The 25638-nt window shown below is 40.5% G+C and overlaps 1 protein-coding gene across 1 annotated transcript; it reads right to left on the bottom strand.

Moving 5' to 3' along the window:
- Positions 1-1685: 1685 nt before the first annotated feature.
- LOC124061358 (RNA polymerase II elongation factor ELL) lies at positions 1686-24709 on the bottom strand. Its single transcript, XM_046393082.1, has 12 exons — positions 24550-24709; positions 21402-21449; positions 10424-10551; positions 9821-9975; positions 7173-7414; positions 6383-6507; positions 4833-4950; positions 3830-4286; positions 3285-3348; positions 2649-2820; positions 2504-2548; positions 1686-2216 (listed from the first exon to the last, which is right to left on the bottom strand). Exons 1-12 carry the CDS (start codon positions 24685-24687, stop codon positions 2106-2108), a joined length of 1803 nt encoding a protein of 600 aa, XP_046249038.1. The 5' UTR covers positions 24688-24709; the 3' UTR covers positions 1686-2105.
- Positions 24710-25638: the final 929 nt, after the last annotated feature.

The raw sequence follows: 25638 nt of genomic DNA, 5'->3' as shown, positions 1-25638 counted from the left end.
TGTACTGGATCTTTAAGAATCCAACTTTTTTTTTTTTTAAGCTTTGATTATGTTTAATGCTCAAAATTTGGAAACACCATTTTTTTTTTTGCAAATGTTTATATGTGCCAAGACCAACTTTTGCTAATACTTCAAACATCCCAAAATACCAATTGTAAAAAAAGTACATTAACCTTTTGCAAAGGAGCTTCTAAATATGTGACAATAAGCCCAGTGAGTATTTGCATTAAGAAATCAAAAGAAGCAAAGCACATTATTTTGTATGGATTTCTGCAATGATTTTTTTGATAGTGGTGCTTGATAGTATTGGACAGTGAATGAAGTTCCTTTACAGTTCATGATTATCTGACAAATTATGAGAAAACAAATGAAGCTAAAACAAAAATGATTACCATGTACATGGAAAAAAGACAACAACAAACAGATGAGACAACTGTTGCACAACAATTATCCAGTAACTTTCCTTCAAACTTAAAAAAAAACATTTACAGAAACAGTCTGAGAAGACTTTGAACTGTGCAGGTTAAACCCAAGAATATTTCTGTACAGGGATACTGTAATCTTGGAAATGTCTGAACATATACGTATAAGGCATATATTAACTTCTTTCTCCAATTTTAAGCCATCATTAAGACAACAGTTGTGAGTACAGCTACACTGATGCAAACATCCAGAGAACACTGAAATCTGATCACTAGTTCCTACTTCAGGCCACAGCTAATTAAGGTGAACTAAAATTACAGGTTGTGGTTATTCAGATATATTTGCATTGGTACAAATAATTCCAGAAAGAAGTCTAAAAACCCTGCTAGGAGCTTTTGGAGGTCAGCCTGCTCCTTACACCCAACTGAAAGTGGTTTGAACTGAGTGCCGTCCTCCCCACGCTTCACACATGGGGCTAAAATTTACACAGTCCAATTTATTAAAGGCATATCTGTTGTGACCAGCAGAATAACATCAACATCTAACACTCACTGAAGTGAATTGTTATTCAGTTAAATACCTACATCAAGACTTCAAACGGAGCAGAATTATATTAAACCAAAATTGTTTGGACAAGCTTGATTACCAAGATAAATACCCTGTAAGCTTTCAAAACTGCATGTAAAGGGAAGTTTTATTGAGCAACTTGACATCATTCACCTACAGTATAGATAAAGCATGATTACTGTGTGTATCTGTAAACAAAGCTGTAACCAGAAGAGGTGCAACACGTGTGAGTTGATTATGAAAAGGCAGTTCATGGTAGGCTATTTATTGGTGAAACCGACATTAGCACTATCTTGAAACCAGCTTTGGGGTACTGGGGGAAAATGTGTTGTGGCCTTCCAAACATTTCTTAGAAATGAAACCGGACACTGGCAGAAAAGCTTCTGTTGTTATGTTGTTAAGTTGTTATGACCAAAGCTTGAAGAAACTGGTCCCATAAACTGTAGCATGGAATCCATAGCACGTTGTGAACTTAAGCGATAGGCTGAGATTAATCTTGATAAATTGAATTGCATGTGGTCTGAAGAGAGATACACTGTTGGCACAACTATATTAATGTTATTATTTTATCTTATTACTGTAACCAATGAATAAGTGATGTATCTGAATGTCTTAGGTCAACATTTGACTTTCTATCAGCAAATAAATTCATCAGTATGTTAAATATAAAGAGTTCAGTAGCATTTGCTTTAGACTGATTGTACCATCAATTAATACTTTTTCATAAATCAACACTTTTTTTTTTTTTTTTAGGTCTGACAAGATAAAGAATAGAATAAAAATGCAATTGAGCAGACAGGTTCAAATCTGTTTTGCATTTCAATGGATTTGGCTTTCACTGTGTCATCTGATCATTTTTACAGCAGAACAAAATCCAGCCATTACAGCGATAGTCATCACTGAAAACCATAAGGTTAAAGGGCAACATTTGATCACGAGTCGGTGGTCTCAGCCCACTTTTGAAAAATAACCTCGCTCTTCGATTCCACTGCTACTCCAAGGAATAAAGTGAATAGTGTCTCAGCGACTCCTGGACCCAGATGGGCAGTTTTTGAGTCATTTACGAGTCTTTTGGTCCAGTCATATTCCACCCTGCTGAGGGTAGAGGCCAGTTACTAAGAGAGTTCTTGTGCTCGGTCATAATCTGTGATCAGGCCTTTGATATGCGACAATTTCTGATGGAGATACTCGCATCGTTTCTTCTCTTCCCGGTACCCGGGAAACTTCTGGAAAGAAAAAGAAAGGGTGGCATCAGTAAGTTTTCAGTAACAATTAGCAATTTAGTAGCAATTTTCATACTCATTTTTTAATCATCACAATTTATTTTTGAAAGAATATAAGAGACTTTTATATATAAAAAACTGTTAAATGTGACGAGTTCTCTTAAATCTCTCATATGTGCCGCCTCAGAATGAATATGTTCATATGAGTGGTTCTTGCATGAGGCACAGAATGGAGTGTTACATAAAATGATGATGATGATCATGATGATGTAAATGTAAATAATTCTTACTTTCTTATACTTTCGGTACTTTTGCAGTATTTGGTCCTCCATGAGCTGAAAGGATTACAAAAGGAAAAAAAAGTGTTAGGATGCTGATCTGTTGACTGTGTCGTTAGAAACAGAGCAGTTGACGATTCCTGGTCCAGACCAGTACCTTGTACTCTTGTGTTCCCGGGGAGAGAGTGTTGATCTTTGAGCCCAACTGAACAAACATCTCTGTTATAGCCCCAATCCGGTCATGAAGAGCTCTGTATTCATCGTATTCGGCGCAGAAGTCATCCTTGTACTGTTGACGCTGCTCCAGTGCTGTTATGGTGCTGTATTTTCTGAAAAAGAAAACAAAATTATTGAAAACTGTTATTTAACAGCAGAAGTGAAGCCAAGTTGTGTTTCTCCAGTTCTTCCAGTAGGTGGCACTGCACAACAGTGGAGTGAGAGGCCTGACACGTCACTGATTTAACACCATGATGTGTTGACCAGATGTATAAATGTAAGCCATAAGATCATTTGTTTTCAAAGTCATTCTCAGTGAAAGCTTTGTGACAGCTCATTTAGATGTGTTTTACTTCCCTCTGTTTATGTGAATACTTTGGGGCTGAAATAACCCTTTTGGGACAAATAGTCTTCTTTTCTCAACCGCAGCGTATGAGGTTGAAGACTAAACTCCTCAGTGACCTAAGATACTTATGTGCACCCACAGATGTTGTGACAACTATTTGAATTTCATTTGAGAATCACAAATCCCTTCTGAATGTGGGATTATGACATATAGCAGTGTGTATTATCTTACATCAAATAGTCAGGAAGTTCCTCTGCTGAGGTTCGATTGACAGGTGTTTTCTCTCCCTCATGGTCTGCAGATAGGAAAAACACACACGTTGAAAAAAAGGTTAAAGCAATCTGCCAATGCAAATGCGATAATGTGCCCATCATATCAAGGCTAGTGGAATCATTTATAACTGCCTCCGATAAGAGATCTGGTCCAAGGCAAGCAGTCACGTCAGCAGCTCAGAGTAGGAGGCAATGCTGCTTGCTGACTCGCTCGACCGTAGGTCACCCAGCTGTTTCACAGTCAATCATCAACAGACTAGAGTGAGGAGTGAGGACTGGAGGGCGGAGAGAGTGTCGCAGTCCTGACAACACTCACTGAGCTCTCATGAAAATATATGCATTGCTCTTTGTTGACTTCCAGCAGCAGCTATAACTCAACCCTAAGGATTTGTTCCTTTTTACTAACTGAAAGCCAATAATGTTGTGGCCCAAAGAAGCAATCTAAAACAGACCCATGACAGCACAATTCAAAGAAGAGCATTTAATGTTTTTAGGATTATTTACCTTTGAGATTTTCTTGGTTCTGCTTCAGGTCTGGACTGGTCTCAATCCAGTCAGGTTTTAAGCGCTCTCGTTCCTTGTCTTTGTGCTTTTTGGACCTCTTCTTTTTATGTTGGCCATTGTTGAACTGTTGGTCAGTGCAAATGGATGTGTCAGTTTGTGGGAGATTAGAGCTGGGTGCAGCATTGCCTGGCTCTGTCCTCTCTGCTTTGGGAATAGTAGAACATCCGCTGATTTTGTGTGGTGAGTACAGATGATTTGGACTCCCCTGGAGATGATTGTTAGTTTTTTCAAAGTCCAGTTTGACCTGTACGCTAGAGTTTCCATGACTGGAGGAGCAACGAGCCCCCTTGGTAGCATTGTCTCCATAAGAGGGCGACTGCAGAGGCAAACACTGGTCTAACAGTCTTTGTTTTTTAGGGGTCTGGCAGTTGGATGGGTCTGAGGGCAATGGGCGTTTCTAGAAAGGAAAAAAAGAGAGAGAATTGTGATTGACATGCTTGAATAGTTTGACACTTTAGACATGATTGAATAGTTCATGGAAAATATATTTATTAGCTGAGAGTTAGATGAGAATATTGACACTCACATTTACACAGTAAATATGATGCTACAGCCAGCAGCCAGTTAGCTTAGCATTGAAAACAGGAATAAAGAGAAAACAGGTATCCTTGATCTGTCCACCAGTAACAACAGCATACTAGTGTAAAAGTAACCTTCGACATTTACTGTACGAGGCCTGAGAGTGGTATCTATTTTCTCATCTTTGTTTTGATTTAAATACCAATCGGTATATTTTCCAATTGCTGAACTATTCCTTTATTTTCAGTCAGGTCTGTATTTAGTCTTAAGCCACTCAATGAAATTACACAAAATATGTGAATTATCAAAATATCATAATTCCAGTAATGTGTTTCTGAAATGGAGGACATACCCTGTCTATTTTGAGTATTTTTAAGAAAGAAGAAGTAGAAGAAAACAGAATTTGTTCGAAGTGAAAAATTACCACAGAAAGATTCTTGGCAGGGCTGAGTTGTGAAGAAGGAGAGTCCCCTGGAGTTTTGTGGAATGAATGGTTGGACTGGGGACTCCTCAACTGGCTACTGTGGAGTGGCTGAAGTTTCCTGAAGAAAGATTAAGAACACAGTACCTTCAGTTTGGACTGCAACTGCAAGTTAACTGGCCTTCAAAGCTAAACAGGAAGAGAGAGTTTATGTAGAAACAGAAAGTCTGTAATCATTTACATTACACAATTGTCATTTTTTTTTATTTTATCAAAGCTTTTTGCATGTTTATGTACTATGTTTTGTGTCTCTGGTGATTCAGTCTACAGGAGGCAACCACAAGACTAAACACAGTCCAGTGAGCAGAACAATAGCAACAGATATCACCTCCTGCAGGACCAAACCCTCTTCCCTAGTAATCTGCTTCCTACAGCTCCTTCCTCAAACAGACGCTACATGTCACACACCCCCCAAGTGGATTCATGCAACCTTCTTAATCATATGTTCATATGTGAGTGCAATTCAGAAGCGTTAAATGTTAACGTAATGTGTTGTAGCGACGGTGGTAAGAGAATATGAATAAGAAGAACCTACTTAGACAAATAAATTAACTAGAGGAAAGAAATCTGGAGTTTGCAGTGTTTACGGGCCATCACAGTTTTATCACACTTGGCAAACAGTTTGATGACTACAATTGTAAAGCTTTTTACACTTAGCAGGGGTGGTGAACAGAGGGGGTTGTGCAATCAGCCAACATGACTCGTGCTTTTTCCAAAATGCTCATGGAGCACATGGCCAGCATGTTTACTGGCAAGGCAGAGGAAACGTACAGGGGGAGGAAGCTCAGCCTGAAAAGCTCAGCCTTGCTCTTCCATGCTAATGCCATTTGGCAACACGGTGCAGGGAATATTTTTCCTCTGCTTTGATGTGTCCATTAAGAGATTCATCAGTGCAGAGAAGTAGTCATTTAAAAGCTCCCCTTTTCAACATGATCACAGCAGACTTCTACATTAATTCAGTGGCCTTTCTGTATTAATGCCAGCACTGTCAAAATGCATCCATCCCTTAGTCTTTACTGCATTATCTATCCAAACGGGTCTCTAAAGGTTTAAAAGATGTTGAAAGCAACAGCTTGACAATCTGGGAAATACGCTATTTGCTTTCTTACGGAGAGGTAATTGAAAAGATGGATGTCACCCTCTTGTCTGAAGAGTAGATATGGAGCAACAGCCATAAGATAATTAGCGTTGCTTAGCACAAAGACAGAAAACAAGGGTAAACAGCTAGCCTGACTTTGTCCAAAGGCAATTTGTTTTTTCTTTAGATTAAACAGCAAAATGTAAATAAATATAATATGTTAGTTTGTGGCCATTAGAGGTGCTGGTAACTGGATTAGCTGTTTTCCCATTTCTGGTCTTGATGCTAAGATAAGCTACTGGCAAATGGCATATTTCCCAAAATGCTGAACTATTGCTTTAAAAAAACCAAACAGAATATTTTGTCAGACATCAGACAAAGAGATTTTTAGTATTGTGGCTACCTTAACACCCACCTGATCAGGAGCCGATGGATAAGTTGCTTCTCCTCCTCTAGATATCCAGGCCAGTCTCTCTGGACGTGTCTGTAGAGCTCATCCTTCAGGGAGTAGCTGTGGTCTTTAGGGTTCAGTTTACCAACCTGAAAAACAGAACGTTCCACATGTTAATAAATTAACAGAAAGAAGAACGAATACAGCAGGAATAGAGGACAGCTGAGGTTATAAAAGCACCAAACTGTGTTAACCTGCAATGATGTAACTCCACCTTCTTTTTAAATAAAGCATGACTTTTCTTTAGTGGCTCTGTATTGTTTCCCGTGATAAACATTTTAACCCTGCCCTTATACAACTTAATCCTGCTGATTCAAATCTAGCCTAACCAACCACTTTCAATTCTGAAAGTAGTCAGATCCCAGCTGGAGACACCCAACCCTCTCCTGTCAAAACACAATCTTCTCTTCCAAAGATAATTAAAGCACAGCCCTAATTACAGCTACCAGCGGCAGCACAGTCTCCACTTGATGACTGCAGTGGGACACTCAAACATTGTGAACACAGGAAATGTGCCTAAAATAAACTTACTGACAGCACCTTTTTAGAGCAGAGTTTTAAAGCTGTACAGCAGCAGCCTGTTCATTAGTATCATTAGCATAATAAAAAGTTGGGGACTAATTTCATTTGTCGTGTCAATCTTGACTTAATATCCACTGATCCTAAAAGTTGATAAATTAGTTTTTAGCACACTTTGGTATTTTCTTTTACTTGTTGCATCTGAGTGTATTTCATCATTAGTCAACAGTCTCACCTCATCCAGCACTGAGGTCAGGTCAGCCTTGTCCTTTGGACTGGCCCGCTCCCTCTCTAACCACAGCAGAAGCTCAGGTTTCCTGTAGGGCTTTAAGGCTAGCAGATGAATGATGCGATCCCTCAAGGGCCGTTGTGCCACAGGGCTGGGAACCAGGCTCCTCTTGTTGCTGGGGGAGTGCTTGTTGCTGCTATCTGAGCCTGATACCAGAGCCTGCTTCCTCTGGACCTTCACGCACTTGCCTAGAACCAAAACAAAAGGGCACAGCAGAGTTTCAACATGACTTTGTGGAAGGTAGGGGCCAGTCTCCTCTGTCAAAATGGTATCACGGCAGAAATCTAAAGCTGTTGCTGAACAGGCATACAGTCGCTGCCGTACATGAAATTAGAGTAGAACCAGTAGATTATAATTGATCTGATAACATGATTCACATACATTGACAGTATCCTGTAGTGCCACAGCCACATATCCTTCCTAATCCAGCCCTAAGGCCATTTATACAAATCACAACCTGATTTTGAAAGAGAGGCCTTCATACGAGAGAAAACCTCATACGTTTTATCTTCATTATATCTCTCCCTATTGTCATGCAATCTGCTTCATGCACATGCAACAGATACAGCATGCGCAGCAGTCTAATCTGAAACAGCCATTTATATACACAAACACCTTGAACACAGTGCTGTGCTCACGCACCTTTCTGTGTCAGTGTGCAAAGACAGGGTTGCTGCCAGTGGAAAACAGTGAAAGGGGTTGACTGAGTAAACAGAGGAGCATGGAAACTAAAGCAAGTAACACAGAGGCCCTTTCTTCCTGTTGCAGTACTAATTCAGTTGGACCCAGGCAGGCAGGCAGGCAGTGCTTATAGATATCTACAGAGCGTAATCTCATTACAACATTAAGCCATACTTTAGAGGTTTCTGTAGGTTGAAGACTAACAACACATTCACAGGGAATACATGGTACAAGTCTCATATATACTCAGGTCCTTTTACAGTACATTAATACTACAAAAACATGAAAATATTTACACTTTCTAGAAACATTTTAGATAACGGTTTTAGGAATATACAGTAGTAGTACCAGTACTCCTTGTAAGACTCAAATGGAGTCACTTTAAATCCACTGTGCAAAATGCAACAGTCTTGCAGGAGCTTGTTTTAACATCCACCTTGAACCAGACCATAAAGATTTTAAGCAAATGTACTCTCTGCACTCAAAGAACCTGTACTGCCACATTTCAGACAAGCTGCAACTAGAAACTTTGTTTGACAGTAATAAATAAAAGCAGCTTGAGGGAAGTTTTAAAACTTACAGGGTAGTTTTTATGGAACAATACTTCCCATAATGCCTGTGATGTCTCACTTTTGATAACTCGCTGTTTTGCGGTATTGTGGTCGTATTTAAGAGCTGTGACTGGACATTGTTTGCAGTAGTGTATGGGTGTTACAGAGGAAAGTAAACATAAATGCTAAAGTAAAGAAAATATTCAAAACAGATTGAAATTTAGTTTCCTATTTGACAGTGTCTCCTTTACCCCGGGTGTAACTGAACTTTAAATCATACATTATTATGTAAACTGTGGAGATTTTTCTACTCTGCAACCTGTAATTGTGAGTTGGTATATTTGCATTTTCTCCAATGAGTCTAGCATTACTGTACCATAAAAAGACATTCAGTCACCGCAAAACATTTGTGTGCCTTCCGTTGCATATAGCACATACTGTGATCCATAACACATTTATTTCTCTCTCTGGTGTCTTTGAGAAGGGAAGGACAGTAAAATAGGATATCCTGTAATTGTATGTTCCTAACCAGGATCGCTCATGTTTTTCCCAACTTTTATTAGAGGCATACATGTTCCAGATATGTTAAATTAATTTTGTAAAAACCTCTGAGAGACTATTTTTGCAGCAAAGCATGACAAGTAATCTGTAGGAAACAGATGCAACAGCTGGCTTCTATAGCAATTATCCAGAATATCATGTTGTAGCATTGGTCTACACAGCGTGTTTCCATTCATAAAATATAATCTACACAAGCATTTAAATTCACACGGGACCTCTAAATGTCATGAAGCCTCATGGCTAGATCATTTATAAAGTTAGAGCATGGTTGATTTAATCAACAAAGACACTAGAACCATGACTCAGTCAGTGAGGCAGTGAATAACGAAAATTTATTACAAGGAGATCCTATATGTTAGGCCCACATCACGACAGCTTAAAATTGGCCTCTTCTTTAAATGATGTATTTTATCAAATGAAAAATGACTAAAAATTCCAGTCAGCGTAATTACAGTTTCGGCAAAACTTCATCAGCATGAGACCTGTTAGCACACACTTTTGGCAAACTCGATCACATTAATGGTACTGGCAGGCAAGTTGGCACAATGCCTGAGCAATCTGGTCAAAATGAAAGGAAAATTACAAGAAAGAGGGCCATCCCTCTCACATGAATAATTGCAAGGCAGCACTTTGATCAATTATGTGATAACTTCCACATCATATGGCAATTATCAGCAGGATGAAGTGGTGAGAAGCAATGGTTTAGAAGCTTTCTAGGGACATGAAAACTCATGAAGGCTGCTACAACTGAGCCTGGAAGATACTGCAGAATGTATAACAAACTATTAAGCAAAAACTCACTTGGCCCCGGCTTGATCTCAATTGCTGTGCGGCTCCAGATGTCCTTCTCCACCTGAGACATACGCTCCCGGGTTGTCTGGTAGGAGTCGTCTGTGGCGCAAACTGTGATCTTGTCCTGAATGCTGCCCTGGCCCTCCAGGTGATCCCTGCCCTCCCTGTGTGGAGGAGTAAAGAAAAGAGAGAAGATTGAGAGTTTAAGCTTACAAATTCTCTGGCTCGCCTCAGCTCACTGGCCCTATGTCAAACACAAGCATTAGAGATTCTTGCTGTCATACAAACTGCTTCTTTGACTTGTGTCTGCATGCAATTTTCAGCCCTGTGTTAGAGAGGATTAGTTATAAGGGCTAAAAGACATAGCCACAAACACTACCTCTCTGTTCTCAGTTATTACTGGTCACACCTTTGAGGTCAGCTTTGACATGAGGGACTTTGGGTGTTATTGTAGTCTTGTTAAAATATAGCCTGACAGTGGTACTGTCTGTTGTTGTAGTATTGAAGAGAGAGGCCACTGTTTGGTAAGGCCCTGTGGTCTCACTCTGACACTAAATTTACTATGAATTCCATTTGTGGTCAACTGTGGAAAGGGTTATGTGTGCTGCTTACCCTGAGACATACTGGTGAATGCAGTCGAAGCTGGACTGAGGCTTGTCTTTGCTGTCACTGGACAAGTAGAACGAAAAGACTCTGAATCCATCTGGGGATTCGGGGGACAGCACTGGGATCTTGATGTACTATCAAGGGAAAAAAATGAGTATCAAATTATTAGAACCATTGTTTGTAAGAGTCATATATCTTTATAAGTCAAAATAAGCCAAGTCATGGTAACTGGAATGTGTATCAGATGTGCTGTATCACAACTGATATCCTTGCATTTGTGTGGTTTGTTATGTAATAAGCATGTTTTTATCTCTCCCAGATGTATCCTGATCTGATTTAACGTAGTCTCTTAAAGTGGAAAAATACTGGATAAAAAAAACTGTTAATGTTATTATTATTAGCAAGACTGACTGAAGCAATGTTGACTCGTTCGCTGTGTTTTTTCTCCCCCCCCCCCACACAATAAATGTGACCTAAATAATCTCCCACTTGTGCCAATCACAGAGGCTACATGGTACCTCCCAGGTCAGGGATGATGACCTGCAGCCAGCCAGGGGAGGAGCCTGACTGAAAGCCAAAACATGACAATAGTAAAGCAGACAGCTTTTTTTTTTCACTTGGGCTGTAACCTCTTCTGTCACAGCCTGTCCATGCAATGCACAACTCAGCAGGGTGAAGTCTATCTCTGTCAGAAACCTGTTACATAAAATGACCCAAAAACCCACTTCCACTAAAAGGACAGTTCAACATAGAAAGTCATTAACCAACAGGTAATATGACCTTTAAAACACATTGGCGGTGGCTCGCTTCTGCACCGCCTGCAGCTGTGTTTCAGCCTGAAAATGGACAGTTTAGTACTTTTGTTGATTGGATGTCCTAGATTCAACAGAAGCCCGATGATTATCAACCATCCTTTACAAGCATGAATACATGCTTACTGACGAGTTGTCCTTCATGGGGGAAGGCTGCAACAGCTCTAATATTTCCTCTCTTTTACTTGTTTTTGTAGCAGACATTGTGATACCACCTCAGGCCAATGCACACAGGCAGTTTTTAAGGTCAGGTCTTTAAAAAAAAAAAAAAAAGTCAGATGGACTCGAAGCTGCCTCTTTAGTTATCAGTCTTAAGTGATTGATTATAAGTTGACTGGCTCAGAGCACAGTGTCCCTGGCAGATGTGGCAGGCAGGACTATAGCTGTCACAAATGCCCAGTCATGCAGCAAAGCCATAAGCAGTTTTTTTCAGCATAGAGCCAATGAACAGCTCCTCTCCTCAACACCCCTCCTCCTCTTCTAAAAACCCAATGCATGCCATTCACCCTGCCCCCATCAGCCTCCAGCTTTCCCTCATGAGCACAAGCCCACCCATGTCAACACAAAACACAGAGCAGCCCACAAGGCCATGAACACTTGAGACACACAGCTGACCATTAATTCTGACCTATTTTATGTATGACTGTTCGCATGAAGTGGTAAAAGCAGATCCATGTATACATCTGCTTTGGGTTTTATGCTAATTAAGGACCGTAAGCCAAAAAACATCAGCGCAAGCAGGGGCAGGAGACGAGCCATGACCTCAGGAACTATTACTTTAATAGAGTAAGGTAGTAGCTGCCTTGAGCAAAATTAGAATCAACAGGTCGCTAAAATGAGGTTATTGACGCAGAGAATGGCATGCAGAAGAACGGCATTTATTTGAATTTCTTTTAAAATGAGAGCGCTTCTCAACAAAAGCTAGCTCGTGATAAGACACATTTATACATTTAGCATTGCAATAGTGCCACCATGTACCCTCTTTCAGTTGAAGGCAGCACGATGAACCCCCTCCAGCCATGCATTAGATTTGCCTGTCACCCCCATCCATACCACTGTGCACACTTCACATTCTAATTCTAATCAATGTCACTCAGGTCAGACTGTTCAGAGGTCGCCCCCGTTTTATTCACAGCTTCCTTCTCAAGCTTCATAACCATATGTCATTTAACCCATTAGTTCCCAGTTCCTGACTCCTATAGCGGAGCCTGTGTGTCTGACAACCGGATCACAAACTTAACCCTGAAAGGGTAGCAAGATACCAACAATATGAGACACTTAATAGAACAGTTTGACATTTTGGGGAACATGCTTATTCACTTGCTTGCTAAGACTTCTTTGAGAGGACTGATATCATTCTCATATCTGTGGGGTAAATAGAAAAGTACAGCAACCAGTTAGCTCATCTTAGCACTGGCTAGGAAAGCTGGGAACCTGCTAGCTTGGCTTTGAGAGAAGATAACAAAATCTGAAACATTTGCTGGCTAGCAGCATTAGTGTAACAGAAAGAAGAGTCATTAAGTCAATAAACTTAGACAGCAATGTCAATTACACAGCATTATCTGTCTTAAGTTTGATAACATTAGCCACAGGACCTAACCCAGTATATGGCCAGAGTGATATACTGTCTGAAAAAAACAACTCCAGATATTCTGGAATAACAAACAAGAAATGTCAGTTGTGAAATGCCCAAAATGCCAAAATGCAAACAACTTTTAAACTGCAAGAAGAAAAAACAAACAAAAAAAAAAGTTAATACTTTGGTCATTTAAGCCAGTCTTGTCAACAAGGTTTGTTTATTAAAAATATTCCACCACCATCAGATTTTCAAAACTCTAAAATATTATTAAAAAGCTACTATGAATCTGGCTATAGGAGCCATCCTCTGGCTCCTATAGCCAGTTCAAGTCTTACTTTGAAAGACGAAGAAATTATTCAATTGCATTCAATTGTCAAAACAGTTACAGTTAAAATTAATGTTTTATTAATAATATATCATTGCTATACTGTTTCCACCACCTATACAGTGTTGATGTAACAGTGTGTTTATCATGGTTGGAGAGGTTCTTATGGTGTCAGACTAATGTCTTAAGTGATGAGAACAGCAAAAGGACATCAGAGGGAAAACCAGAAAACATTTTCTCCATATAATATGATCCAGGATCAAGAACATGAGTGAATAAAGTTGAAAAATTGTATTAGTGAGGCCCAGTCCCCAGTCACACTCCACTCATTTTCTCAATGTAATTCTCTCATTTGTGGCCTGATAAACAGTAAATTCATTAAAGTCAGTGTATTGCTATTTTCTCAGTTACACTGTAGTATGTCTTAAAAAATACAATCGATGCAATCAGGATTCAGTTGCTTGAAATAACAAACCTCTGGCCAAACTGTCAGTCCGTTTGTTCAGTAAACAGAAGCTGTTGGTTACAAGGAGGCCCGCACTGAAAATGACCCTTGAGTCTGCTGCTGCTGATCACTACAGGAAGTAAAAATTCCCGATTGTGTTGCCTGTTCAGATGATTACATTTTAGCTGCATACCAACAACAAGAAGAACCGACTCAACAACTTTGCTGTTGGTCGGAACAAGCAGATGTTTACAAATCACAGCCATAAATAGTGACTGCAGAATACAATAATCATTGCAGCAAATTTATACTTATATTTATTGAAAAATTGGCCTTTTTCATCATCACCCCATCGAGCTTGATGAAATTAATTTTGACTTGTGAAGTGTTTAGTCAGTGACACCACTTGTGCCAAGTTGTTTATGGTCCTGAAGCTCCTGTCAGTCAAGTAGTAGATTTACATGAAGACGCTGAGTCACAGACCTCTCCATATGGAGCTTTGGTATGATCCTCCTGAGGCTGAGTGTGTGTTACAGCCAGGAGAAGCCCTACACTCCCACAGAGGGAGTGTTGGTCAACTACCTGGCAGAGAGAATCTGCATCACTATATCAACAAACAAAAATGAAAGAAAGACAATGAACTTATATTCCTCAATTTAAATGGAAGCAACATAGTTAATGAGTCACACTGTGTACACACAGGAGGGGTTTTTTTTAAGTGTTCCAAGTGGCAAACGGAATTCACGCATGGCTGATAACAGCTTATAGAAAAATACCGCTCCAGTGTTCAAGGACTGCTCACATTTTTATAAGGATAGTGACAGCGAGTGGGTTTCATACACACAACATGTAATTTCTGCTGTTAGGGGTCCCTCAGTTAAAAAAAAAAGAAAAAGAAAAGATTGTGATTTGAAGTAGCAAAAGAGATCATGGGAGATTTTGTCTTCATTCTTCACTGATAAGCAACCACCAAAAATCTATCTGACATGATCATGCTGAAATCATGTTTGCTTTTATTCATGGTGACTTTCATTGACAATTTGTCATTTCATTCTGATGAAATAGCCACAAGCAACATCCCTCACGTCGTTATCTTCTGGTGTTTCCTGTTTTGTCGTGGAAGTTGTAATAACCCAAGGGGGTAAAGGAGATATGGTGCTACTGACAGGTGATCCAATGAAACACATTTTTAAATATAATATAAACCTTAATACGGATTAAAAAACAAATCTCCCAAAAGAATCCATTTTACTGAAGTTCTTTTCATTTAGAAAAATCTATCACCGTAATCATTAATATACAATGTTTTCAGTCATATTCAAATTTTTTTCTGATGTATAATTTTTTTTATTCCTGCTTCCTGAGTTATTAAATCACTATTTGCTCAGAATCAGCTCAGCTCAGCCCAGAACAAGGGAAATAATTCATTAAATTGCTCCTGCTCTGTAGTACACTAATTATGATTGTGTGAGTCTTTAAATCTGATGATTAATTAATCAGAGAAAAGCTAAATGGGATATTATCATCATCAGAGGGTCCTGTTAACATGGGTCAGTTTAATAAAATAACATTTATAAAAGCAGTGAGAGCTGTGTGCTGTAATGCCACCCATTAACATGATACATTTAGCCGTTGGACAGTCAGCCAAAGCGACCAAATGGCACCAGAATGGCAATCCTTAGCACCTTGTCAGTGCAGCCCCCCATGGAGCATACAGGCTGATACAATAACTGCCTGTGTGACCACAGCCCAGCCACATCTGCTACTCCAGGGCCTGTGTGTTTGGAGATGTCAGATACTTTCAAGCTGTTATAAGGTGTGAACTGGACTGGAACAGAAAAATCTTGGCAGGGGGCTCAGCAGTTGAACAAGGACAAAGGACAACACCGGTGATGTCCTTGTAAAACTTCATCTTTAACTCCCCGAGCATGTTTAACTGCTCACCATACTTGATGGGGTTAAACAGAATTCTTAACCCTGCCATTTGGTGAGGAAGGAAAAAAAAATAGCTTCACGGAAGAGATTCTCTTCGCTTCCAGTCCTGTGCTTTTGCAAGCCAAACATCTGCAGGGAAAGATGAGAGGAAGGTTTCTGTCTTTCTTTTCTTTGCTCTGCAAAAGAGAGCAAGAAGGCAATGCTCCTCGTTCTGGTATTTGGCGTGGCAACACTGAGATGGGAGCAGGAGTAAGGATATGTGATTTACACTGAAGTCTATGCCTCCTGCCCCTGTCTGTACTGACACTAGTCACCATTGTCTTCTCATCTGAGCCTGCTCAGCCATAGCTGCTCTGTGAGCTGCCTGTCTTTTGTTCTAGCGTCTTCCCCCACAGAGCTGAGTGCAATGGGCCGTCGGCCCGCCTGGATTATTCATGAACAGTGGGGACGTGTGGCTGTGTGTTGTTGGAGGGTAAAGGGAGGGATTGGGGGTTTAGGTGTGTAGGGGGGCTCCCAGTAGAGCCAGTGCAAGAGGGATGGCCCTAAATGGTCTTCCTTTAGGAATGTGCCGAGCAACTCAGTAGGGGTGGGGGGGGCTGCAAGTATATTTACTCATGATTCCCTCTCTATTTACATTTAAATGCTTGTGCAAAGTTGAGATACATCAGTGCAGTGGACTCCACAAGCGGAGGCATTGGCCTGACAGTGGAAAACATTTGACTGTCAGCCATGTTCCCTGTCACATGCACTCAAGCAAGTGCAGTGATGTTGAAAAACAGTGTTTCAGAGAAGAAACACAGGGTTCAAATTAATTATTCTTATTCAATGTCCCCAAGCTTTGTACGGTGAGATCTACAATTCCACTGTGACTCATTTACCGAAAACAAAACGCGTGACATCATAGTCTAAATTGTGCTTTCATTGAGCCTGGGTGGATGTTGTGGTTCCTGTGCTCAGGGATCTATTCATTGAGGGGGGTTGGTAGAGACAGGAAAGCAAAAGAAGGAGGGGAGGGGACTGACGGGAGTTAGTGTGGGGATATAGGGATGGGCAACTGTCGCGCATCCCCCAAGGTCCTGCCTGTTATGCCAAGCAGAATCAGTCTTTCTCCAAGAAGCTGGAGCTAATCTGTCAACCTCAACAAACACTCTCCCCACCCCCCGACACCCCCACCCCCCATTACTGTAGGTGCTTCCCTCTTTGTACACAGAAGGACAGAGATTTTTAAAGCCTGTGTTAAGTGACAGGACACTGTTTCCACTACTCACAATATGTAAAGCAGAACCACATAAAATGATCAAAAACCCTGACTAATTTGCATTAGATGGTGATCATTGGAAGTTGGGAAATTCCCTGCACACACTGACGATTAGACCCGAGATGCACCAAGAGCACTAATGTGTTTTCCTCGTTGATTCCTAATTGTTTCACTGTAGCAATCCCACAAAACGACTTGGAAGGTTGCACTATACTCCCATTACAGCACTTTTCTCTCCACACAAGCAAGCAGTCTGTAATCCTTTAACAATTCACAGATTGTGCATTGGAAAGTATGTCCAAACCTGATTAACATCCAAGGAAACTTCAACCTTAACCCCAGAGTTCATAATAAGAAAGATTCAGTGAAAATGCTCCTCCTAACACAATGTGTGTATTCCACCACAAAATTAATAAGGATCCTGTTGAAGCTCTCTGTCTTTAGGTTAAACAATAGCTCTCTGCTTGGTTTAAAGCTCTTGGGGTTAAAAGACTTGTCACTACTGTAAACAAAAACACTACCCATGCTTGCAGTGTTAGTGTTGCTCCTGTTGCACTGTTTTTCTTTCTAAATCTAAGAAGAGAAAAATGTTTGTGATAAGCCGGTGCAGACACTGTATGAAACTCTCAGCAACTTGGTTTTATTTGTACAACGCCAAATGACTTATTGCACGTTTAATAATCGACAGCTTTCCACAGTGAGGCTGTTAACATTTATCAGAAGTCATTTAAATGGAAACTTCCTTGTAGCCATGTCAATATTTAGATATCTTTATGCCTCCTGAACATATTTAGATGGCAAAACGAGGCTCAATTCCCTTTTTTAAAAGATGTAGAACATTGTAATGAAAACAAGGTTAATAAACAAAGAAAGAAGAAAACTGGCTGTAAAATGCAGTTAATACAAACAGCTAAGGGGCTTTTACTTTGGCATTGCTCAGACTTTGTCCATTTTAATAATTTTGATTCTGATGCCAGCACCAAAATAGCCTGCTGAGGTTAACGGCACACAGAAGCTCCCACCGACCAAACATTGAGCATAAATCTAAAATATCACCTCATCTGCATTTCCAAGTAAAACGGCTTCTCCCTGTCCCATTCATTTTATCTCGGTGCTGAGTTTGGATATACTGAGCCTGTAAAAACCAGTCAAACAGTATTTAAATCTACCGTCAGTCACTCATTCACACAAGTCTCTGCTGTTGTAGTGAGTTTTTCTCACTGCTATTTCCAGTTTCCCAGGCTAGTGGTTACATATTTAGTCCTAATGGTCCCAGATTAGCTCGTAATGTAAATAAACGTCACAAAGCCACAACACACAACTGTGTATGTGTTTCAGTGTATTTGTAATTCCGGTAAACTCAAGTTTTTATATACATTTAGTCACAGTGCCTGCAGTCAAATCAGTTTGTGCCACTGATATCTGATCTTTTACAGCACTCCAACCATAAAATACTCTTACAGCACTGCTGCAGTTAGCATGGAATCCTTCAAAATCCCTTGTTTGAAGCTAAAGAACACAATAATGACAGAGAAGCTAACTAAAGGAAAGTCATTTTTTTTAACTGTAGGATCTCGTGAGGCTTGTTCCTAAAATATACTGTATGATCTAAAGCTTCTAAGGCCAACTGCCTCTGCCTAAACGCAGTGGGCCTCAGACAAGCAAAGAACACAGGGACTTTTGCCTGGCTTAACACATCTGGATGAATAGAGCGGCGTGTGCCCTTTCAGAAACACGTGGGACAACTCTCCCTCTCGCTGCTATGCCACTGGGAGAGGACGGCTCTCAAACCACATTCCTGTTATTGTTATTCTAATTAGCTTCCAGAAAAAAAAAAGGCGAAAAAAAAAAAGAATGTGTGCAGTACACATACACACTCACACACTGAAAAAAGCTTATTTGCAGTGCGAGCGGGAGGCAAAGCAAAGCGGCGTGGTGGCGGGGGGTAGAGCCGGAGCAGCCGTGTGTGAGATAGAGGCCCTGATGTCTCCCAAGGATTCAGCCAAGGCATGGGGTGAAATGGCAAAATAATCAAGAGGGCAGGCGGGAGGGAGCCCAGGGGAAGCTCAGCCTTCACACACAGTCGTCATGAGAATATCTTCAAGAGCGCCTCTACATTCCCCTCGTCCCTACACCGTTTCCTTTATGTGACAGCTGTGCACATAAATACAGACCGGGCCATAAACAAAAACAATTACTCTGGCAACTGCAATTTAACATTTATGAACTGAAGAGGAAACGAAACTAATGTCACACCTGACACAGCACGACATACGATAGACAAATGCAATGTCCGTGTTTACTAAGACGATATTACACTAATAAAACTTACATTCAGTAGTACAAAATAATACTGAGCCACTAAGAGGTAGCAGGCCACAATGTAATGATTGAGATACAGTGCTCTCCAACCCATACAGAAGTGTCAGTAGAAACAAAGAAAGACAAGTGTGTGCTTTTATAAGACCAGCACTGAGGCAATGGACGAAACACATTTGCTAATCAATATGCACCCTGCAGCATGGATCTAATAAATAACAACATACACAAGCTTCATTTCTTACTAAATGGATAAAGATCATGCCAACAAGCAGACGCTGTTGCCAGCCCTAAAGGAAAATAAGCACTAGGATGTGAAATTCCAGGCCATGGGAACCCAGACCAGCTCTGAATATATTCCTTAATCCCTGGCAATTATTTCCAAGTAATCCAGAATGGATTTCTTTATAGTTGCATCACAGTCTCGCCTTTTTATTTATTTTCTTTCACTGCTGCAGATACTAGTTATCGATCAAACTCATTCAGTTCGCTGACCTCAAATATCAACCAGGTTTAAGTCTGTTTATGTCCTACTTAGATGAGCCAAAGCAAAGCTCAGATAGATTCAAAGGCAGAATTATTTATTAGAATTTGTGAGTTTCACAGTTACCTCAACACCAGCTTCAGACACATCCACAAGCCTTGTGTCTTTCATCGCAAGATTACGAGCTTGGCAAGCAATTTACAATAGCAGGGCTAAATGCTGCAGGGTTAGAGTGAAAGGCAGCCGAAAACCTCAATGTGCTATTTCTCGATAGGAGCCCTGGCCCCTGATACCGCTGAGCCCTGGAGTGACGCCAGGACAGTGATTTGGAGAATTCCTCTGGTTTTTGTGGCCCTGGAAGTACCCCTTTATAGGAAATGTGACATGGGCTGGTGTAGACATTGATCAGAAAGAAACAGTCATGGCTTCTGAGACTGAGCTCTACAGCCAGCAACTGTCAGTGAACCCAACCCTCCTCAGATGGCACACATGACCTCTTGGACCTCATGTTGCTTTTGACAAAGTGATGAGCTCCAGCAAACACTTATCCAATAAATAAAAAGTAAGATCTACATCTATGAGCGGTAAACCTCCAACATGGAGACACAGGCGGGCTACTGGTTATCCTCTCGGTCTGTTGTATCTGTTGTATGCCAGACTGCCATGTTCACCAACATCCTCCCCCCACTAACGGCTTAATCTGGCCTCCCCCCACCACCAATGGTTGCAGCTATCTCATTAATGCCCAATCGTCCAGCTCGGGGACTACTGTTGGAGGGGGAGGGAGCCCGATCTTGAATTCCGCAAAGCAATTTGAATATGTAATGTGCCAGCCGAGATATAATCACCAAATCCTATTCAGTGATTAAAGAACACTTAAATTGTACTCACTTAACATTTCTTCACAGAAGGCCTTATGAGCAGTTTAAGCTGCTGCTCATTTTACAAACGTTTCATCACGTTTACATACATTTTTCGTGTTTTTGGACGTATTTTGCGCACCGCCTGGATAAAAACTCTTCCGTTCATGCATCGTTCTTGTATTTCAAATCTTTCATGTCTGCACAGAAACAACAGGCATGGAGACATGGGGGCTCCCTGGGGTTCACCAACTCCCCTACCTCCTCCCCCGCCCTGAACAAAGCCTCCCCAGTTGCGAGCCTGACCCAGTAACCTGGCTAGCAGCCTGGGGGTATAGCGCTCCCTGTCTTAGGGCTTCCATGTGAGCACACAGGGCCAGCATTTGTGTACATAGCAAAGTCACTTTCGTCAACGCAATCGGCTCTTGCAGGGATTAGAACAGCTCCTTTTAGACAGGGCCGATTGTGTGGTAAATGTGTAGTAGCCTAGCAGGCAGAGCCAGGGAGGGTGTAATAGAGGCTCAGCTAATCTGGCTGGACACAGGCATCTTTCTTTACAGATGCTTCACAGGAATCCAGGCTCTTGCTTTCAGTGCCAAGTGCTTTATTAGATTATGTACCCTATCGCTGTGTATATACATATACAGTACTTCAGGATATTTGACACAACATAGCTGAGCAAATTAATGACACATTTCCCTCAGGCTTTAGGCTCTGGTGCATTCAAAGCAGCCGTTTTCTCTGTGTTGATCATTACAAGTTTAGTCTTTTAAGAAATACATCAAAGTCATCCCGACATTTGGAGCGCCATAAGGCCAACCTGCAAATGCATGAATGTCCTTACTGAATGCACAAAAATCAAATAAGATGTGCAGAAGAACTGTCACAAGTGCACTTCACAGCAAATCAGAACTAATTAGAGCATTCAATTTCTGAGGCATTAGGTAGAGTGTGCAGAACATCTTACCCCCTGGCTCCCCTTGAAGCAAATCGCTGGCTGAATTGATAGTGATGCCTGAGGAGGGAGAGAAAGAAGAAAGTGGTCAGGAATCATGTTCATATTTAATCTAATGGACAGCTCATCCACGATGAGTAAAAATGTACTGCCATAGTGCCAGCTTTGCTGTGTGGATTTCTCTAGATAACAGCAATCCGGCTTCATAAGACAATGCTTGGTAAACTTTTCTCATTAGATGCCAGAAATGTTACCATAATTGCAATTTCCCATCAGGCTCTAGCTTGATGATTTACTGTCATATTTCTGTGTCATTAGGTCTACAGTTCAGGCATTCCTCACCCTACTTGTCAGAGGAATGTGTCTGATTAATCGATCTATTGCCTACAGAAAACCTTTCTCATGTCAACTGGTTTGCTGAGAATGTTTTTGTATATTGCAGCTGATTTCCTTTCTAAATGATTAAATGACTAAAGGCTCCACCAGTTCCCAGAGGAAAAACAAAACTCCTTCTGAAACCAATTATATTTCTTTAAAACAGTGCTTTTTATAAGCCCTCCATGCTGTGGTTTGTGACTGCACTTCTCTCCAAGACCACAGTGTACCTGGCTTGAACTGCCGAACACCACACGTATTGTTTCTTTCTCCCCTACTGACAGAAATACGTTGTAAAAAATCTGCCTTTGAGGCAACATGATACATGCTTCATAGACAGAGACTATTATCCAAGCTGTGCCTGTGATTGACAGCACTCTTTATTTATTATTAATGATTCTGGGGAAATATCTTCCCTGTTGAGGATCCTTGTTGTGATTTTCTTCATCATCCGTTACATTTTAATAATGAATTGAACTGTCAGTATTAGAGCTAAATCAGACTTTCTTACTTACTGAAAGGTCTGAATTTGGCTAGACAATTTTCTAAAATGTGAGAAAAATTATTCATATTTAGGAGTATGCACAAGAGCTGAAACCAACAGTACAATTTTTCTAATGAGGCACTTTACGTTTGAGCTGTGACCAGTGGCTTTATAAACATCAATAAATCATTCCGAGTTAATCGATTTCTCATGAGCCATTAACACCTTCAATTTTGGGGTTCCCAGTCTGTGAACAATCGCTCTGCATCCTCCTCGAGCTGGAGCATTTGGATCACTGTCCATTTCTTAGCACTGATATGATGTGTTATTAGCGTGAGTCTTTCTGAATGAACTACCAAAATGTATAAGTTCGTTATTACATAATAGCTACATCAACCAAGTGGATTTTTTGCGACATGGCAACCCAAATGTTGTTGTTATTAATGGCTTATATATGTTTCACGCGATCTTCATATATCAGAAATTTTGTCATTGCAATATGTATATTTCTGATTTTGATGGTATGTTCTGCAAAAATCGATGGCATGTCTGTCTGGGAGTGGGATCCCTCCTCTGCAGTCAATCCTGACTTTTCCTCCATTCTTTACCTGTTAAAATGTGTTTTTTTCCCCTCACTGGAATCAGTGGTCTCAGGATGGAGGGTGTCATTCAGTGTACAGATTATAAAGTCCACTGAGGCGTTGTGACATGCAATTTTGGACTATATAAATAAAACCATTTTGTACTGACTATAACTGATTTATATAGCATTATATAAAACTCTTTAAACAATGGGCGCCTTGTTATAAAGAGTTAGTGGATCAACAGAAAAATAATCAACATTTATTGTGATGAGTGACAAATTGTTTTTTTGTTTTTTTTTTTTGTTTGTGTTTTCTCACATCTTATCAATCAATTAGTCAATAATCTTATGTTAAAATGTTAGTTAAAGGCTTTACATTTTCATAGTTAAGAACTCTGAACCTAAGGGTTCACAAGCCCCTCTCCAAGCCAACAGCACTGACATGAAAATACATAAATATACCATATTTAATAACAGAAAATCTTCCAGTTTGAAGTTCCTGAGGATAAAATCTCCCACACACCACGGTGGGAGTCCGACGGTCTAAAAAACAGCACTTTCTGGGGTGGTCTTTGACTTGGAAAACTTCTGCAGTAACCTCTCCTGCCTGCCTGCTTTGGCCTGGAGGAAGCTGTCAGGCTGTGTGAGCTCTGGAGTTTACTCTGCTTCACAGACCAATGAGCTCTGGAGCTGGGCGGGCTTCCAGGCGTGTAAAAGGCAAGTAGAAGAAGAAGAAGAAGGGGGAAAAAAAACCCCTGAAAAAAACAAAAAACAATAATACACAAGAGCTCAACAGCAACTTGCCAAGCCCTGCCACCGAGCACAACTGTACAGCTAAACCTGATTCCCACATCCAGGGAGGAGAAAAAAAACTCTAACTGAGCCTTTAACTGCAGTCCCAACTGTGGGACTGACTGTCTTATCGAGCACTGCTCTGGGAAAGACCATTTGGATAGACTAAATTATCTCGGTCTAATCTAATGGACCATAAAAGCAATAAAACAGTCTCCCGATTCAGGAGTCGAATAATTTGCCTGATAGCTTGTTCATTAATTTATTCCCGAGAGCGAAACGTAGAGAAAAGCAGCTTGAACAAAAAAATACATTTATAAAAATAAAAACATTTAATGCCTGACAATCATCTGTGTTCGCCCGTAATCTGAATAATGAATTTCAGATGTAATGTCTGCATAGAAGAGCAGAGCTCAGGGCATAATCACAAACCTCTGTCAGACGTGAACTTTAATGCCTTTTGGTTTGTCGACAGATTACGCTTTGGTAAACAAGTAGACCAGCTCAGTTTTAAAATAGTCCGAGCGTCTCCTCTTCAGCTCAAAACACATTTCACTCACAGCTTATAGGAGAGTTTAATAAAACATCGCTTCATTCATCAAAGTCCAGTGAATTGCCTGATATGACTACAATAAATCAAGCTTTGCCTGCTCTCTGCTGTATCACAGCCAGAACAAACCCACACGGACTCGATTTATCAGTCACCAACGCTTTTGTCGATGGGATCTGAGCTACTGAACTATTTCAACTTTACTTTTTTTCTTTTTAATTTATTTATTTATTTTTTTGCTACCAAAAGGAAGAACAGCCTGCGTTTCCACTATGGATTTTACAGTTCCCGGAGTTGGAAGGCGATTGAAGAAAATGCAAATATATCTGGAAAAACACACGCAAGCTTCAAAGTTCAACCCGATCATTTGTCTTACCTTCAGGTTCTGGAAGGCTTCGAGGGTCCGGATGGCGGTGTCAGTGAGTTTGACGTGGTAGAGAGTTTGATTCGGGGTGTTTTTGTTGATTTTGCCACAGGAGAGCCCATACCGATGCTCCTGTCTCAGCGCTGCCATTTCTACAACTGAAGACTATTGGCGACATTCTGCCTGAAACGTCACGGAGTACAGAGCGTGTGGGCGGGGCTAACACACACAAACACACACACACACACGGAGGAAGTGCGAAGGAAACTATGTTACTTTCGCTTTCCAGGTCACTCTTGATGGTCATTTGTGCCCTTAAAGTCTCCACTTATTTGTCTCGCTCTGAGTGAAGTCTAACTCGATTTAATGCATTCTGTGTATTTTCTGTATTTTTGCATCACACCCAAACAGAGCTGATGTAATTAAGCCTGCAGACAAACGCCTGGGCGCAAGATGACGTCCATATCCATGCACAGAGTGACTGTAATTAAAACTGTCATCAAATCAAAACATATGAAAAACATTTTGTCTCTGACACGCCCATCACAACTTCCCAGAGCCAAAACAACAAATTTAAAAGTCTTTTGTTTCTACAAGCAATAAACAATCCAAAACATATTTAGTTTACCGTCAGATAAGATAACAAAATCTTCACATTTGATGAGCTGCAACCAGAAAATGTTCAGCATTTTTGCTTAAAATGTGACAAAAATGATGACTTGCTCATCAAAACAGGTGACCGTTAATTTTCGGTCAACTGATCATTTCAGCTATATAAATAACCTTAAATGTAAGTGAAGCTAGTGGAATGAAATGTGGACTGCAATATATTTTTCCTTTGAAACAGGAGACAAATTGTCAGAAGTAGTAAAATTAAAGTATCAAAGTACCAGTATGAGTATCTCGAAACTAAGACACAGTGTTCAAGAAAGAGCAAACTCCAAATAAATGAAACCTTGACCTGCTGTCTGTCTGTCATTTCTCTGTGTGTCAGAGAAATTAAAATACAAATATGGAATTTGGATTAATTTAATCCCTGATGGACAACATGCTTTGGTCGTGGATTAAAGAGCAGCCTCGCAGTCAGAAATGCAGTGTTTA

Source organism: Scatophagus argus, chromosome 7, assembly GCF_020382885.2.
Source record: "Scatophagus argus isolate fScaArg1 chromosome 7, fScaArg1.pri, whole genome shotgun sequence".
Lineage (NCBI taxonomy): Eukaryota > Metazoa > Chordata > Actinopteri > Scatophagidae > Scatophagus > Scatophagus argus.
This window is presented reverse-complemented; position numbering and strand designations above follow the sequence as displayed.